General features: G+C 37.9%; 1 protein-coding gene across 1 annotated transcript; it reads left to right on the top strand.

Moving 5' to 3' along the window:
• The first annotated feature begins 11,455 nt into the window (after positions 1 to 11,455).
• Positions 11,456 to 14,800, top strand: LOC308286519 (uncharacterized protein). The gene is made up of 5 exons (XM_080727561.1): positions 11,456 to 11,526; positions 12,340 to 12,957; positions 13,707 to 13,856; positions 14,210 to 14,414; positions 14,579 to 14,800. Exons 2-5 carry the CDS (start codon positions 12,520 to 12,522, stop codon positions 14,635 to 14,637), a joined length of 852 nt encoding a protein of 283 aa, XP_080583687.1. The 5' UTR covers positions 11,456 to 11,526; positions 12,340 to 12,519; the 3' UTR covers positions 14,638 to 14,800.
• Positions 14,801 to 17,097: the final 2,297 nt, after the last annotated feature.

Here is a 17,097-nt window from a genome sequence, read left to right as displayed (position 1 = left end):
AGTACAGTACAGTACAGTACAGTACAGTAAGGTGCAGTACAGTATAGTAAGGTACAGTACAATACTGTAGGGTACTGTACCTTACAGTACCTTAAAGTATCCTATTTGTTGGGTTGGAATCGAGCCCACACTGTTTCGAAGGAACAGTATTTCTAGTTTCAATTTATAACCTACCCAGTCATAGATACACAACAGTATCTTACAATACATGCTACTAGTAAGCTTGTGATTATGCAGCGGTTTCTTATGGTTGAATATAAAGTCTGTTAATACACTTTTGCAACGTTTATAGAGGACATGTGTTTCCCAATATTCCAGGGTTTCTGTGTGTTGCTGAAGCTGGAGGACTACATGCTCACAGTGTTGTGTGCATTTGTTTTGACTGTACAGGTGTGTTTATTTCGTTTATTTGTTTGCACGTTATAATAATTTGATTTGGTATGTTGGAGCTGGCGTGTGGTTTATTATTCTAGTGCATGTTTCATTGGGTGTGTACAGTAATGAAATGCAATGTTGCTGTTGATACAGTGCATGCATACAGTAGGAACTAGGAAGTATATGGGTCAGTGACGTGACGCCCCAAAAAATGTGTTTTTAAAAAAACTTTAAATTGCAGGCATAAAAGTTATTTACTTTTGTTCTACTCACTCTCAACCTTATGGAAATACATTTTGTTTTTAGATATTTTATTGGAATCAGACTTTATTCAGCAGTTTGTTGTACTTGTGCCTAAAATCGTCATATGGTGTGACATGAAAATAATTGTTCATAAAATGAAAATGGAGTACATCTTTCTTAAGTTACTCACTTTATCAAAGTCCTTTATCATAACTAACCAGTGATCCACTATAGTTTTTTGAAAATTAATTATATCTGTATATTTTTTTCATAATCGACACTCTGTGTGAGGCCCATGTTCATGATCTTACAACATATTTTAAATGTATTCTGTCAAAACTTTCTCTAAAATTACACAAATATTTGTGACTCTTCCTGATAATATTCTCTATGTAATCCATACACATTTTTTTGGTTTAATCATTAATAAAGGTATGATTTCTCACTATTTGGAATGTCACACCAAATGATTTAGTGTCACACCGTATGATCATATCTTCATGTGTCAAAGCAAACTGTGTTTTAACCTACCTATTAGTGAGTACTGAACTTTACTGATTGATTAAACAATTACCCAGGATAACATGGCCTTAATATTTCTGAACAGGATATTATTGTAGGGCTTTAACATGGGATAAGAAAGAATTGTAGTAGTAGATGGATGATGAGGATGTGCACAGGAATGCTACGCACACCTAAGTCTTCTGCCGGCCCACGGCAGAAGGATCCTGAAGGGACAATAAGGCGCATAGCCACACTTGGAGCCAAGGCATTGAAGGCAACATTTTATTAACACCAATTAGTGGAAACAGAACTCAGCATTCAGGTAAATTGCTTTTTTCCGAAGTCTCCTGAACTTGAACACAGCATTTTGTGTTGAACAAATGTAATTAGGAATCATGACATTACACCACATCTCCACTAGCTAAAGAGTGCTGGGTTGCGCAACTCTGAAAATAGCTGATCTACAAGCTCTCGCAGCACAACGTGTTGAGAGCTTGTAGATCAGCTATTTTCGCTAGTTTTGTCTCGGGTCCTACCTTAACACTGTCCACTGTCCAGTCCAGTGAGTGAAAGTACAAAAGTATTAGATCAGATTAGATTATACATTTAGACTGTATTGTACATCAGCCAGTCGTATTTGGTGAGGGTAGCAAACCGGCTGCCTTGTTGCGGTTCTGCTATGCCACAGACAACCTCCTGCTCTTCGTAGAAAATGCAGTCTCGCCCCTTTGGCTCCTCTCTCCTTGCTGGGTCATTGTTTAGTTTCTCCCTGTACTTTCTCGTTCTCTCAGCACTTGTCATTTTCCAGCTGACAAAAGAAAATGGAATGTATAGTTTAAGACAAAGAGAAAATATTGTTTAGATTGAAACAATATGTTAAGGTTTCTGTGAAGGGGTTTCTGCTCTGTCTGATGAATTTGAAGTATCACTGAATGAAGCTAAATTACATTTTATGTAAAAATGTTTAAAACAAATGTTTAAATGTACAAAAGAAACATGGAACTTTGTTATTTGTTGTTATATCTGTAGTTAAATACAGTATAAATCATATGGTGTGACAGTCAAGTCATATGGTGTGACAAGCAGACATGTCACACCATATGATTAAGTGTCACACCATATTACTGTTTTCTCCATTTAGGTTTACCTTGAGGCTACTATGTACACATTAGCATGCTAACAGCATGCTAGCTATAACAAAGCAGCCTAGATCTACATGGAAATATGACCAAAACTTCAAATAACTTAAGCTTTTTTTAAAGAAAAGGTGTCACACCAAAAGACATCCAGAATGGTGAGTTTGTCAACGTTTCAACAAGATGGCATTTCATGAAAATGTTAAAATCATAACTCACCTCAGACACCTGTCTTGCAGTTGTGCTGGGAGTGCTGAATAGCCTTACAGAAGAAGGACCTCTCTAGCCAATAGGTGTCCAAATAATTGCCCGTTTAATTTTTCCAAACTAGTGTCACACCAAATGATTTTGGGTTGGGGGACAAAATGTTTTTGATCAGAAATGACTGAAAACATTATGCTTTGACTTTGAAAAGATATAGGCTCAAAATAGACATTTTTTTTTGCCTAAATTCATTTTCAAATGATTTTTAGCAATTCTTTTTCTTAGTTTTATTCAAGTTCCCACTTTGAGAAACAAGGTCAGGACAGTCACACCATATGAGTTTTGCCATGTTTGGTTGAAGATTCTGAAGAAATGAGGAATGAAATGTTTTAATCTTGAGTAAGTTCACATAAAGCTTAATGTCCTGCACAATATTCAGAAGGTTTTTGACAAATATATTTTTTATTTATACATGTTTGACACCGAGGACAGCGAAAACGTTACGTCACGTCACCCACCCATATATCATAGCCTATCTTGCAGGATTCACTGAGTGGAGGTTTTCTGTGTGTTGCTGAACCTGTATAGTGTATAGGAGGACTGCATACTCACAGTGTTGTTAGGGCTTTTTGATTGATTGATTATTTTATTAGACAAAAATGGTGAACAGTATAGTCAATAAAATAGAAATGTAGTGCAGTACAAGTACAGTTAAACACCCTGCCTAAAAGGAACACCCCAAATAATTCCTTTTACTGTTTATTTTTATTTTTATTATTATTATTATTTTTTACGTTGAAAGTCCTTGGCAGGCACAGTTACAAATTTAAGTTGATGATTAATTGTCACTCAAAAATGACAATTACTTAACTTAAACTAAACTTAATTAATTTAATTTTGTTTTTGTTGTTGACAATTACATTTCTGTTTGGCTTGTATCCTTTGATGTTGTAGCCTACATGGCAGATATGACAAATAACCTAATATACAAAGAAATTACTGACATATTTCATACTTAAAAAACATTGACTGTGGAAATAGCCGATGCTATTTCCACCATTTTTGAAAATGTTTGAAAATATTTGAACATTTTTCAACATGGAAACTATTATGTCAGATAATTTGCGATTAGACGATTATGTAACAATTGTGACAGGCCTAAGTGTTGTGTGTATTTCTTTTTGACTGTACAGGACTGCCAGTAAAAAAAGGGACCAGCAGTCGCTTGTTCCCAACATCAACACCAGAACACAACGCAGAGGTCATCAGGGGTTAAGGGATGTGCAGCCTGCCAGTTGGACTGATAGAGCTATAGGCACTCCCGTTGTCCGGCTGCACTAGGCTGCTTCCAAAATGGATTCTAACGTTATTCCGAACATGAGAGACATGTTCTACGAGAGGTTTGATACAGATGAGGTTGGCCAAACTGAAAACAGTAACGCAGTATTTTTGACTCGTGAGACACACAAGGAAATAGTAGCTACGCTCGAGGGACTGCAAACGGAAGGGGAGAAGATGAAAAGCAGGAGGGATTATTGGTTGAAAAGCAAGTATTATGTAATTTTAAGTGACTTTGATGGTATGAAGAAGATTGTCAGGAAAGGCACGGACACTGTTCTTGTGGCAAAAGAGGACTTGTTTGACGTTATACACGAAGCCCACATCAAAACTGATCACAGTGGTCGTGACACCACGCACAAAGAGCTGCGTCGGTCGTTTTATAACGTCACCGTGAGGAGCGTCACTATCTATCTGAGACTGTGTGAGGAATGTCGACTCAGTCCCAAAAAGGTGAAAGGGTTGTTGTGGTCAAACCTATTATTTCAGACAACATGAACCAGCGCTGTCAGAAACTGATGGCGACTGCCCATAAGTCTGAAATCTCATTAGTCCTACATCACATTCGTCCGAATTTAGTTAGGCATAGTTTTACTGAGGTTGGGGTTTGGGTTAGGTTTAGGCATAGTTTTACTGAGGTTAGGTTTAGGCATAGTATTTCTCACCAGGTTAACATCACCAGATTCTGACTAATGGGATGTAGGAGCAATGAGATTTCGGACCAATGCCATGGCACCGTCTTTGTTTTCAGAGGTCGGAGACTCATCTGACTAAGTTTGTCTGTCTCTGACCTCTGAAAACAAAGACAGCAGAAGAGGTGGCCGGATCTAGCCTGTAGTACTAGGGGGTTAAGAACAAACAGAAGGTGGGCGACCTTCGCCGCACGGGTGAAATACATTTATGGGGTCAAAAGCCCTGAAATGCATAGAAAACTACGCATTTTGGCACAGTTATACTTATAACACACAATACAAACACAACAGGTCTTACACCATGCATCAGGCTACTGCATCATGCTGACTAAGATGGTTGTAAAACCTTCTATTCATACCATAATGCACCAAAGAATGTTTTTTTTTCTTCCCTTTTCATAACTTTTGATTGGGTGTTCTCTGCCTACATTTTACCACAATAAGTGCAAATGAAACAAGCACATTTCCCACCTACATTTTACTCTGAATATGCTGTGCACGTTTCCAGGCTATTAAACGAAAGAAGGCGCTTGCAATGCCCAAGAAAAAGAAGAAGAAGACAGGACAAGAAGACAAGATGACCCAGACAGAGATAGAATATCTAAAATCTGGAGCAGGCTCTTGGAATCTGGAATACCTTGATTTTATTCAAAATCAGGTAATAATCATTACAGTCAGGATATAAATGTTACAGGATAAAAAAAAAGGTGAAATAAATGGGCAGACTCAATTGCAACTGGAACACTATAAAATTGAAACTGATAAAAGTGTAGCCTGATTTCAGAAGCAGTCCGCTCAGAGAGTGGGCGGGTCTATGGGCTGGAACCAGGCAAGATACAAGTGTACTCTCTCCTGATTGGATGAAATTGGCAACGCACCTGAACATCGACTTGTTAAACCTAACCCTTTAAACAAAAAATCCTTGCCCTACCTTCAACCTACCTATACCTAATTTAGCTTTAAATGCGTTAAATTACTAACATATGTTTTTTATTATGTTGGCAGACAGAAACTGGCTTTGATGAAGAAAACCATGCAAGCCCTGGCAGAACAGACACGATAGAAATAAAATTGCTGCAAGCACAACTCGAACATGAACGCTGTTGTAGGATGTTGGCTGAGAAAGAACTGAGCGAGCTGCTGCAAGCACAACTCGAACATGAACGCAGTCGTAGGATGTTGGCTGAGAAAGAACTGAGCGAGCTGAAAGGTTGGTTGATTGAATAACATCACCTATTTCATATTGAAATCACATTATACAATCACGTATCATTTGAGTGTCTGTTCTTGCGGATCGATTCTCATTCTGAGAAATGACAGTAATGTCAAACATTTAAGCAATTATTTCAATTTTTTTTATATATTTGTATTGGACTGTCACATAAACCAGGGCTCTTCAATGTTTTCAGGCCAAGGACTCCTTAGCTGAGAGAGAGATGAAGCAGGGACCCCCACAACCTTTTCGTAGATTCCATATAGTTTCATCGTTTGACAGCACAATCATCAGTGTATTTATGATTCATGTCAATTAATGTTCTCAGATATTTAACCACTTGAACTGTCAATACTTAATAAACTTGACCTTTCACCCTGTACTTAGTCTGCTCTTTTTCCCCTCTACACCAAACCTCTTTCCCGAAAATAGCCGATCTACAAGCTAGATCTGCTATTTTTGTCTAGAGTTCTCAGAATATGGATGGATGGTTCAAGTGGTTAATATAAAAAGGTTTGTATCACACAAAGATTTGGAGGACAACCTGTAGTAATTCTGAGGACCCCCTGTTGGAAGACCCCTGACATAAACATAAGACTGCTTTCACATTCATATTGCGCTACTGTACATTTCTGCTAATGTACATATTCTATAAAAATTAAATTGGTCCTTTGTATTAACCTACGTACATTCTGTGCATCTCGGAATATCAAAACTTAACACTGAATTAAAAGTGAAAAGCACTGCTTTCACTTTTACATTCCTGCTGATTAACACATCTTTGCTGACAATGGTTTGCATTCAGTTCAGTGCATCTGAGCTTTGGTCCAACCTTGAGTTTGATTGCTTCTCTTGTCAAGTTTCAGATCATACGCAGCCAGTTAAAATATGATCAACACAAGGATTTAATAATGCACTACATGCAAATAACTACATTAAAACATCCAGGGAATGTTGAAGAAAATGTTTATTGTAAATGCATTAAATGCATAAAAGCATAGGCTACTCCACTTTTTTTTTTTTTTTTTTTTTTAAATAAAAGAGGGATGTAAACAACGTCAGCCTGACAACGGCCAAAATGATTATTTTATCATTATTTTACGCTTTTTGTGGTCCGTTTTTAAAAGAAACACAGCTTAATTTTTTTTTTTTATAAAATATTTTCAATTTTCTTTTTATTTTAGCATCTGTTTTTCAAGAAAAAGTTGACTCTAAGCTCCTTTAACCCATTTACACCTGGAACGCATTATTACTTTAACCACTATTTTATGCTTTAACTATTAAAAAATAGCAGATATACAAGCTTGCTGCGAGCTTGTAGATCTGCTATTTTTGAAAAATCATGAACATTTAAGTCTTTGAATATTTTTTACCCGATTCTATAAACGTCTTCTAAATGTTTCTGTCAGTTGTTCTCAAACATTTTCCCCTAGAATTATATGTATTTGACTGCAGACCCCATCTCAAAATATTTTGTTCCAGGGACCCTATATATCAAAGTAGGGCTGTCACGATATGACATTTTACATGACGATTTATTGTCACTCAAATAATTGGCGTTTAACGATTTAATTGTGTTTTTGTCGTTGATAATTACATTTCTGTTTGGCTTATAGGCTTTGAAGTTGTACATGGTAGATATGACACATAACCTAAATATACAAAGAAATTACTGACATATTTGACAACTTACTACTTAAAAAAATAACTTTGATAGTGGAAATAGCCGATCTACAATTGTGAGCTTGTAGATCTGCTATTTCCACTATTTCAGACATTTTTCAACATTCACGATTATGACAAAATAATTGCGATAATGTCAAATAATCACGATTAGACGATTATGTAATAATTGTGACAGCCCTAATTCAAAGATTTGCTAACAGGGTACTGCTTAGCTCTGGTCCATCGCTTTCACCTCCCGCATTGCTCCCGGTGAAGCTCTGACAGACCCGTCGGGAAACGCATGGACTCGAGATTGTCGGCCCCGCCGAGCGCTTAATACTAGTGAAAATAAACAAAACCGTTTCACTACTCACCAAACCAAAGGTAGTTTTGCGTTGTTGAAAGTCTATTCTCCGCGGTGGTAAACCTCTCAGCACCCCACCTACTCTGTAAAATACATTATTTTTGTCATGAAATAAAACGCACACACCTCAGGCCACCTAGCGGCCACCGCAGATACAATGGTTCACAACCCGGAAATAAGCGGCGGTCGAGTTGGATGCACTTTATTTCATGCCAAAAATAATGTATTTTGCAGAGTAGGTGGGGTGCTGAGGGGTTCACCACCGCGGAGAATAGACTTTCAACAGCGCAAAACGACCTTTGGTTTGGTGAGTAGTGAAACGGTTTTGTTTATTTTCACTAGTATTGAGCGCTCGGCGGGGCCGACAATCTCGAGTCCATGCGTTTCCCGACGGGTCTGTCAGAGCTTCACCGGGAGCAATGCGGGAGGTGAAAGCGATGGACCAGAGCTAGGTACTGCTCATAAAAATATTGTATGTATGTATTTTACACCATTCCTCTCAGTGTCTGGCAATTCTGTTATGTGTTTTTAAAATGAAAAACTATGTTCATCTTTTGACTGTGCTCCTTGCATCCCCCAGATCATGTGGCGTCGAAGTTTGGTACTGAGGTCAACCAAATCAAGCTTGCAATCCGTACAAAACTGAGTAACGAGGATAAATTATTAAGGAAACGGCAGCAGGTAAAGCAAACAAATGACCCTAACCCTAACCCTTGACCAAAAGCCTTCCTGAAGACTACATTCCATTGATGCAGTGATTGTTTTATATAATTGGTACATTTAATGTTGATGCAGGTGATATAATTATATACAGTAGTAGCAGGTAGCTATATGCTTGGTAGCCTGTGTTTTTATATGCAATACTTTTGTACATTTGATATTGGAAACTGAATTTAGTCAGTAAAAAAGTTTTTTTTTTGTATCTTTTACAGCTTTAAGTTTTGTCTTATGAGTGTTTAAGTGTTGTCTTCAAACATGTTGAAATTGTATGTTTGCTTCGATTGATAAAAAAGTAGATTTGCTGGGTTGTATTAGGACACTAATAATTATGTAATTCAAATCTAATCTTGAAGTCTTAACTAATCATTGGGCAGTAAAACAAATGGACGGGTTTCTTGTTTACAAACATTGAGACTAAATGCACAGGTGACTGAATCATGTAATCAATTCCGTCCAATCCCCAAACCTGCTGTTTTGGGGAGCGCTGGTTTCATTGGCTAATTTTGGTACCGACCTGCACACGCATCTAGTTCTTATCAGTCTAACGTGGACCAGAAACCCGTCAATATAATAGCCATTCAAATTGATGTAACATAAAACCTGTAATTCACAGCCATTTGTTTGTTCATATTTAAGTGCTAAAGATATTTCACTTTCAAACAGGTTTGTGGCCATTTAAGTCTACCCAGGCTTTTGTGAGAACCCCTAACAGTTTTTTAGTTGCTTGATTCAGTATTTAGATATGTGACATTCATTTAATCAGACATGCCCCCTTCCTATATAAAATTAAACCTCAAACTAACTCCATTTCGGCCATGACCGATTCATTGAAAGCATCCATATTTTGTGTTCTGGTGACTGATATTGTCCTAATGTGTGAGGGGTCTGTTTTTATTGTATTTATTTATTTAAAATGTTTTTATTTTTATGCACATTTTCCAAAGAAATTGCATTATGCTTTTATTGGAGAGTAAAAACAAAACAAAAAAGTTAATATGGCCCTAAACATGTTTGAAAGTCAAATATACCTTTAAAGGTTCGGGTAAGTGAGTGTTTGTTCAGTAACAGGAGTCCCCAGCTCATTTCTTAGTGTTGTACTTCTCCTGATTGGATAGAATTGGTATCCTGACCTGGAAATGCATGTTCTGTTTAATAGAGAACTGGAGAGACAGGGAGACCCCTGTCACTGAACAAACACTCAATAACATTGATTGCTATCAGAATAAAGAGCTAATGATCGTGTATTTTGACCAAGGAAAATCACTTACTACTGCACCTTTTAAAGCCTTTGTGTTGTTCCAAAATACGTAGCAAGATGTACTTTTGCATCTACAATATCTGTCAGGTTGTCAAAACTCTTGTTTGTTTGCTGTGTTATTGCCTTAAGAACCAATAAACTGTCCTTCTCTGTTTCTGCTTGTTTCATCCCCCCCCCCAATAATGAGTAAAATGCTTTGATTCATTCAATGCTATTTTCCATACATTTAGAACTATACATGTAAGTACAGAGAGATTAAAAAATATGCATTATATACTCTGAAATGAATGGAGCAGATCATTTGAGAAAAAGGGGGTCCAAACAATCCTCCACAGTTGACTTTTTGGCACCAATGCAAAGTAAGGCAGTACAAATAACATTATAAGAAAAAGGCTCCATGGAGAAATGAGAGTCATGCCTCTCTGCATGAGAGACATGCCTCTCCACATCCACTTGTACTGTACATTTCTGGAGGCAAGTCCTCATTCTCAAAAAGGTGACCCCCAGCACCAAAATGCTTGTTAAAAAATGCAAATATCGCTTTGGTCCGAAAACACACATTGACCGATGTGCACAAGTGCAGGTAGTGAGGTAGATTTTTTTTTTGTTTTATCTCTAGTTGAATTTACTATCTTCCAGAATTTGGCTAGAATCACAGCCAAGTATGGCATCTAGATAGTAGTCTGATTTAGCTTTTCTGACCTTGTACCAGTGAGCTGTAGTAGGCCTACTGTCATGAAACTGTGCCCTTCTCTATGAAAACTTCTAATAAATACATAAATCAATCAAAATCTGTGCTGAATTTCTTGAAATGGGTATAGAGCATCGCAGCGGAAGTGCATTCCTGGGATCACTTAATATTCCCCATTCATTTTCGCCATAGACTTTTACACAAATAATTATAACAATTATGTTAAGCCTCGAACCAAGCCATCCAGGATGGAGGTGAATCATGATCATATAACCTTTGATCCTATGTGAAAACATATTTTAATATTACATTATTTGATATACTACATTTAATAACTACCCTTTGTTTATCGATTTTCAAAATGTTCTTTTCATAGAAAAAAAGGTTATATGGTCATGATTCACCTCCATCCTGGATGGCTTGGTTCGAGGCTTAACATAATTGTTATGAATATTTTTGTAAAAGTCTATGGCGAAAATGAATGGGGAATTTTAAGTGACCCCAGGAATCCACTTCCGCTGCGATGCTCTATAGGCCTACCGATAGGCCTACTGTATCTTGGAAGTGTCTTGAAATAAAAGTGACAAGGGAACAATACTGTACTATACAAAAAATGTTTACTCTTACAGTATGTGCACAAGACTGACAATAAAATAGGGCCTTGGACCTGTAGCCTCCTGGAAAGAAGTCTCATTCTGAAACACATTTCAAAATTAGACTGCAGTTTCTGGCTCCTCCTACAGGAGACAGTCAGCCATTACAGATCCGTAAACTGGCAGTGCTGTGCTGTGATTGGCTGAAAATACGAGTCGAGGCGCGGAAATGACGTCACACAGCCTTCCACTTCATATGCAGGATTCACTCGAGGTATGCTAATGTTTTTATTTCAATTTATAACCTACAGTACCCAGTCATAGATACACAACAGTATCTTACAATACATGCTACTAGTAAGCTTGTGATTATGCAGCGGTTTCTTATGGTTGAATATAAAGTCTGTTAATACACTTTTGCAACGTTTATAGAGGACATGTGTTTCCCAATATTCCAGGGTTTCTGTGTGTTGCTGAAGCTGGAGGACTGCATGCTCACAGTGTTGTGTGCATTTGTTTTGACTGTACAGGTGTGTTTATTTCGTTTTATGCATTTGTTTGCACGTTATAATAATTTGATTTGGTATGTTGGAGCTGGCGTGTGGTTTATTATTCTAGTGCATGTTTCATTGGGTGTGTGTACAGTATAATGAAATGCAATTTTGCTGTTGATACAGTGCATGCATACAGTAGGAAGTATATATCATAGCCTATCTTGCAGTATTCACTGAGTGGAGGGTTTCTGTGTTGCTGAACCTGTACAGTGTATAGGAGGACTGCATACTCACAGTGTTGTTAGGGCTTTTTGATTGATTGATTATTTTATTAGACAAAAATGGTGAACAGTATAAGTATAGTCAATAAAATAGAAATGTCGTGCACAAGTACAGTTAAACACCCTGCCTAAAAGGAACACCCCAAATAATTCCTTTTACTGTTTTTTTTTTTTTTTTTTTACGTTGAAAGTCCTTGGCAGGCACAGTTACAAATTTAAGTTGACGATTAATTGTCACTCAAAAATTGCGATTAACTTAATTAATTTAATTTTGTTTTTGTTGTTGACAATTACATTTCTGTTTGGCTTGTATGCTTTGATGTAGCCTACATGGCAGATATGACAAATAACCTACAAAGAAATTACTGACATATTTCATACTTAAAAAACATTGACAGTGGAAATAGCCGATGCCATTTCCACCATTTTTGAAAATATTTGAACATTTTTCAACATGGAAACGATTATGACAAAATAATTGCGATTATGTCAGATAATTGCTATTAGACGATTATGTAACAATTGTGACAGGCCTAAGTGTTGTGTGTATTTCTTTTTGACTGTACAGGACTGCCAGTATAAAAAAGGGACCAGCAGCCACTTGTGGTCCGAGTCGCTTGTTCCCAACATCATCAACACCAGAACACAACGCAGAGGTCATCAGGGGTTAAGGGATGTGCAGCCTGCCAGTTGGACTGATAGAGCTATAGGCACTCCCGTTGTCCGGCTGCACTAGGCTGCTTCCAAAATGGATTCTAACGTTATTCCGAACATGAGAGACATGTTCTACGAGAGGTTAGATACAGATGAGGTTGGCCAACGTGAAAACAGTAACGCAGTATTCTTGACTCGTGAGACGCACACGGAAATAGTAGCTACGCTCGAGAGACTGCAAACGGAAGGGGAGAAGATGAAATGCAGGAGGGATTATCGGTTGAAAAGCAAGTATTATGTAATTTTAAGTGACTTTGATGGTATAAAGAAGATTGTCAGGAAAGGCACGGACACTGTTCTTGTGGCAAAAGAGGACTTGTTTGACGTTATACACGAAGCCCACATCAAAACTGATCACAGTGGTCGTGACACCACGCACAAAGAGCTGCGTCGGTCGTTTTATAACGTCACCGTGAGGAGCATCAATATCTATCTGAGACTGTGTGAGGAATGTCGACTCAGTCCCAAAAAGGTGAAAAGGGTTGTTGTGGTCAAACCTATTATTTCAGACAACATGAACCAGCGCTGTCAGGTCGATTTGATTGACATGCAGAGCAAAACTGATGGGGACTGCCCATAAGTCTGAAATCTCATTAGTCCTACATCACATTCGTCCGAATTTAGTTAGGCATAGTTTTACTGAGGTTGGGGTTTGGGTTAGGTATAGTTTTACTGAGGTTAGGTTTAGGTTTAGGCATAGTATTTCTCACCAGGTTAACATCACCAGATTCTGACTAATGGGATGTAGGAGCAATGAGATTTCGGACCAATGCCATGGCACCGTCTTTGTTTTCAGAGGTCGGAGACTCATCTGACTAAGTTTGTCTGTCTCCGACCTCTGAAAACAAAGGCAGCAGAAGAGGTGGCCGGATCTAGCCTGTAGTACTAGGGGGTTAAGAACAAACAGAAGGTGGGCGACCTTCGCCACACGGGTGAAATACATTTATGGGGTCAAAAGCCCCGAAATGCATAGAAAACTACCCATTTTGGCACAGTTATACTTATAACACACAATGCAAACACAACAGGTCTTACACCATGCATCAGGCTACTGCATCACACTGACTGTAACATGGTTGTAAAACCTTCTATTCATACCATAATGAATAGAATTCATTTTGATTGGGTGTTCTCTGCCTACATTTTACCATAATAAGTGCAAATGAAACGAGCACATTTCCCACCTACATTTTACTCTGAATATGCTGTGCACGTTTCCAGGCTATTAAACGAAAGAAGGCGACTGCAATGCACAAGAAAAAGAAGAAGAAGACAGGACAAGAAGACAAGATGACCCAGACAGAGATAGAATATCTAAAATCTGGAGCAGGCTCTTGGAATCTGGAATACCTTGATTTTATTCAAAATCAGGTAATAATCATTGTATACAGTCAGGATATAAATGTTACAGGATAAAAAAAAAAGTGAAATAAATGGGCAGACTCAATTGCAACTGGAACACTATAAAATTGAAACTGATAAAAGTGTAGCCTGATTTCAGAAGCAGTCCGCTCAGAGAGTGGGCGGGTCTATGGGCTGGAGCCAGGCAAGATACAAGTGTACTCTCTCCTGATTGGATGAAATTGGCAACGCACCTGAACATCGACTTGTTAAACCTAACCCTTTAAACAAAAAATCCTTGCCCTACCTTCAACCTACCGCTATACCTAATTTAGCTTTAAATGCGTTAAATTACTAACATATGTTTATTATTATGTTGGCAGACAGAAACTGGCTTTGATGAAGAAAACCATGCAAGCCCTGGCAGAACAGACACGATAGAAATAAAATTGCTGCAAGCACAACTCGAACATGAACGCTGTTGTAGGATGTTGGCTGAGAAAGAACTGAGCGAGCTGCTGCAAGCACAACTCCAACATGAACGCAGTCGTAGGATGTTGGCTGAGAAAAAACTGAGCGAGCTGAAAGGTTGGTTGATTGAATAACATCACCTATTTCATATTTAAATCACATTATACAATCACGTATCATTTGAGTGTCTGTTCTTGCGGATCTCGATTCTCATTCTGAGAAATTACAGTAATTTAAGCAATTGTTTCAAAATGTGTGTGTATATGTTTTTGTTATTCCAGAGATGATGAAAGCTCATTCCAAAGATGGCGCATATGAGACACACTGCACATGGAAGTGATGCTGAAGTTCCAACACAGAGCAATGATGAATCCATCTAATGGCTCTACAGCATACATGGGCAACTGGCGGCCCGGGGGCCACATGCGGCCCCCACCTTCACTTAATGCGGCCCGTAGGTTAATATCTGAATACTGATATATTATTGATTTCAGCTGTTCCAATTCCAAACATGACCTGCTTTAATTCTGTCTACATTAGTAGCTTAATGACTAGCATATTAGTATTAAAATGTATTTCTTTATGTCCATTGTATTTGTATTTAGGTTCATAAAGTTAACATGATGAGTATATAACTAAATGTGTTTGAAATTAAATCAAAATGTTACATTTCAGGATTCCAATTAAAAAATAACAAAAAATAATTCAGGATTCCAATTCAAAAGAAGCAAAAATAGCCGATCTACAAGCTCAAAACGCATCGCAGCGCGATGCGTTTTGAGCTTGTAGATCTGCTATTTTTGCTTCTTTTGTATGAGATACTAGAATGATGAAGTAGGACGTAGCAATATGCAATGTGGCCCTCTTGAGTGAAGGTGAAAATATAGTGGCCCTCGCCATCATCAAAGTTGCCCACCCCTGCTCTACAGTATAAGTGAACCTTCCAGTGCTGTGTGATGCAGTACCACAGGTTCTGGATTTGTTTCCATACTCCTGCTAAGTCTGGATCTACATCTTAGACTACATCTAAGTCTACATCTGGATTTCAGATAAGGTTCTCAGAACCTAATGTGGGCCTTGCTCCAGAGTTAGTATTAGTGAAAATATCTGATCTACCGATTTATATATTTGTATTTCTTTTATATATTTGTATTGGACTGTCACATAAAGGTCTTCAATGTTTTCAGGCCAAGGACTCCTTAGCTGAGAGAGGGATGAAGCAGGGACCCCCACAACCTTTTCGTAGATTCCATATAGTTTCATCGTTTGACAGCACAATCATCAGTGTATTTTGGATTCATGTCAATTAATGTTCTCAGATATTTAACCACTTGAACTGTCGATACTTAATAAACTTGACCTTTCACCCTGTACTTAGTCTGCTCTTTTTCCCCTACACCAAACCTCTTTCCCGAAAATAGCCGATCTACAAGCTAGATCTGCTATTTTTGTCTAGAGTTCTCAGAATATGGATGGATGGTCCAAGTGGTTAATATAAAAAAGTTTCTATCACACAAAGATTTGGAGGACCCCCTGTAGTAATTCTGAGGACCCCCTGTTGAAGACCCCTGACATACACATAAGACTGCTTTCACATTCATATTGCGCTACTGTAAATTTCTGCTAATGTACATATTCTATAAAAATTAAATTGCATTCTGTGCATCTCGGAATATCAAAACTTGACACTGAATTAAAAGTGAAAAGCACTGCTTTCACTTTTACATTCCTGCTGATTAACACATATTTGCTGACAATGGTTTGCATTCGGTTCAGTGCATCTGCGCTTTGGTCCAACCTTGAGTTTGATTGCTTCTTTTGTCAAGTTTCAGATCATACGCAGCCAGTTAAAATATGATCAACACAAGGATTTAATTATGCACTACATGCAAATAACTACATTAAAACATCCAGGGAATGTTGAAGAAAATGTTTATTGTAAATGCATTTTGTTAAAGGAAGAGGTGAAATTATTGAACCGTTGGCCATACATACAAATGAGCTTCTGCACGTCCTACAAAGTATTGTAATCACAGTGGATGTAGGCTATGCATATTCAGCACTTGTATAAACAAAACAATCAACAAAGAAAAACTTTGAAAAGCACATTACTGTGCAAAATCAATCAAATTCAATGTAATAAACCCATTACACATGAACTAGGCTACAGTTGCCTCTTCTCCCCTGGAAGAGAGAATGTACACTACACTCTGCCTTCGGTAGATCTGAGTGCAGTTTCAATTTTCCGCCTGAGGTGACTGACCTGATGGTAGCTGCTGGTAGTGTACCAAGTAGGGTTATAGGTTTAACATGATCAAATCAAAGCGAATGTAGCTTCAAATAATTTAGATTCTAAGAGAATGCAGCAGCAGCAAAGCCGAAAGCATGTTTCCCAAATTCAACCACATACCCCACGTTAGCATCTGTTTTAGATTTAGCATTTTAGATTTGAGCTAATAGCGAGTCACTTTGTTGTGCCACGCTACAAGCCTGTAGATTGTCTATTTTTGAAAAATCATGAGAATTTGTGCAAATCATTGAAAATGAATTATTTTAAAGCAAACATATTTAACAAAAATCATTGATTCTGGGGGTCCCTGGAACAAAATATTTTGGTCGGTGTCCAAATATATAAAGTTTGAGCATCAAACGTTTTTTTTTCAGAAAACAGTTAGGATTTTTTTTTTTTTTTTTTCATTTAATTCTTTGCAGCACGGGGGACAGGCAGTGGTCCTCCTGTGTGTGAGAGCCCTCGAGGCAGGGCTGTGCGGTGGCCAAGTCGTTGCGGTTAGATAAGTTG

This window comes from Nannobrachium achirus, assembly GCF_963921795.1.
Source record: "Nannobrachium achirus genome assembly, chromosome: 6".
Classification (NCBI taxonomy): domain Eukaryota; kingdom Metazoa; phylum Chordata; class Actinopteri; order Myctophiformes; family Myctophidae; genus Nannobrachium; species Nannobrachium achirus.
The sequence above is the reverse complement of the archived record's forward strand: the minus strand, read 5'-3'. Positions and strand labels throughout refer to the sequence as shown.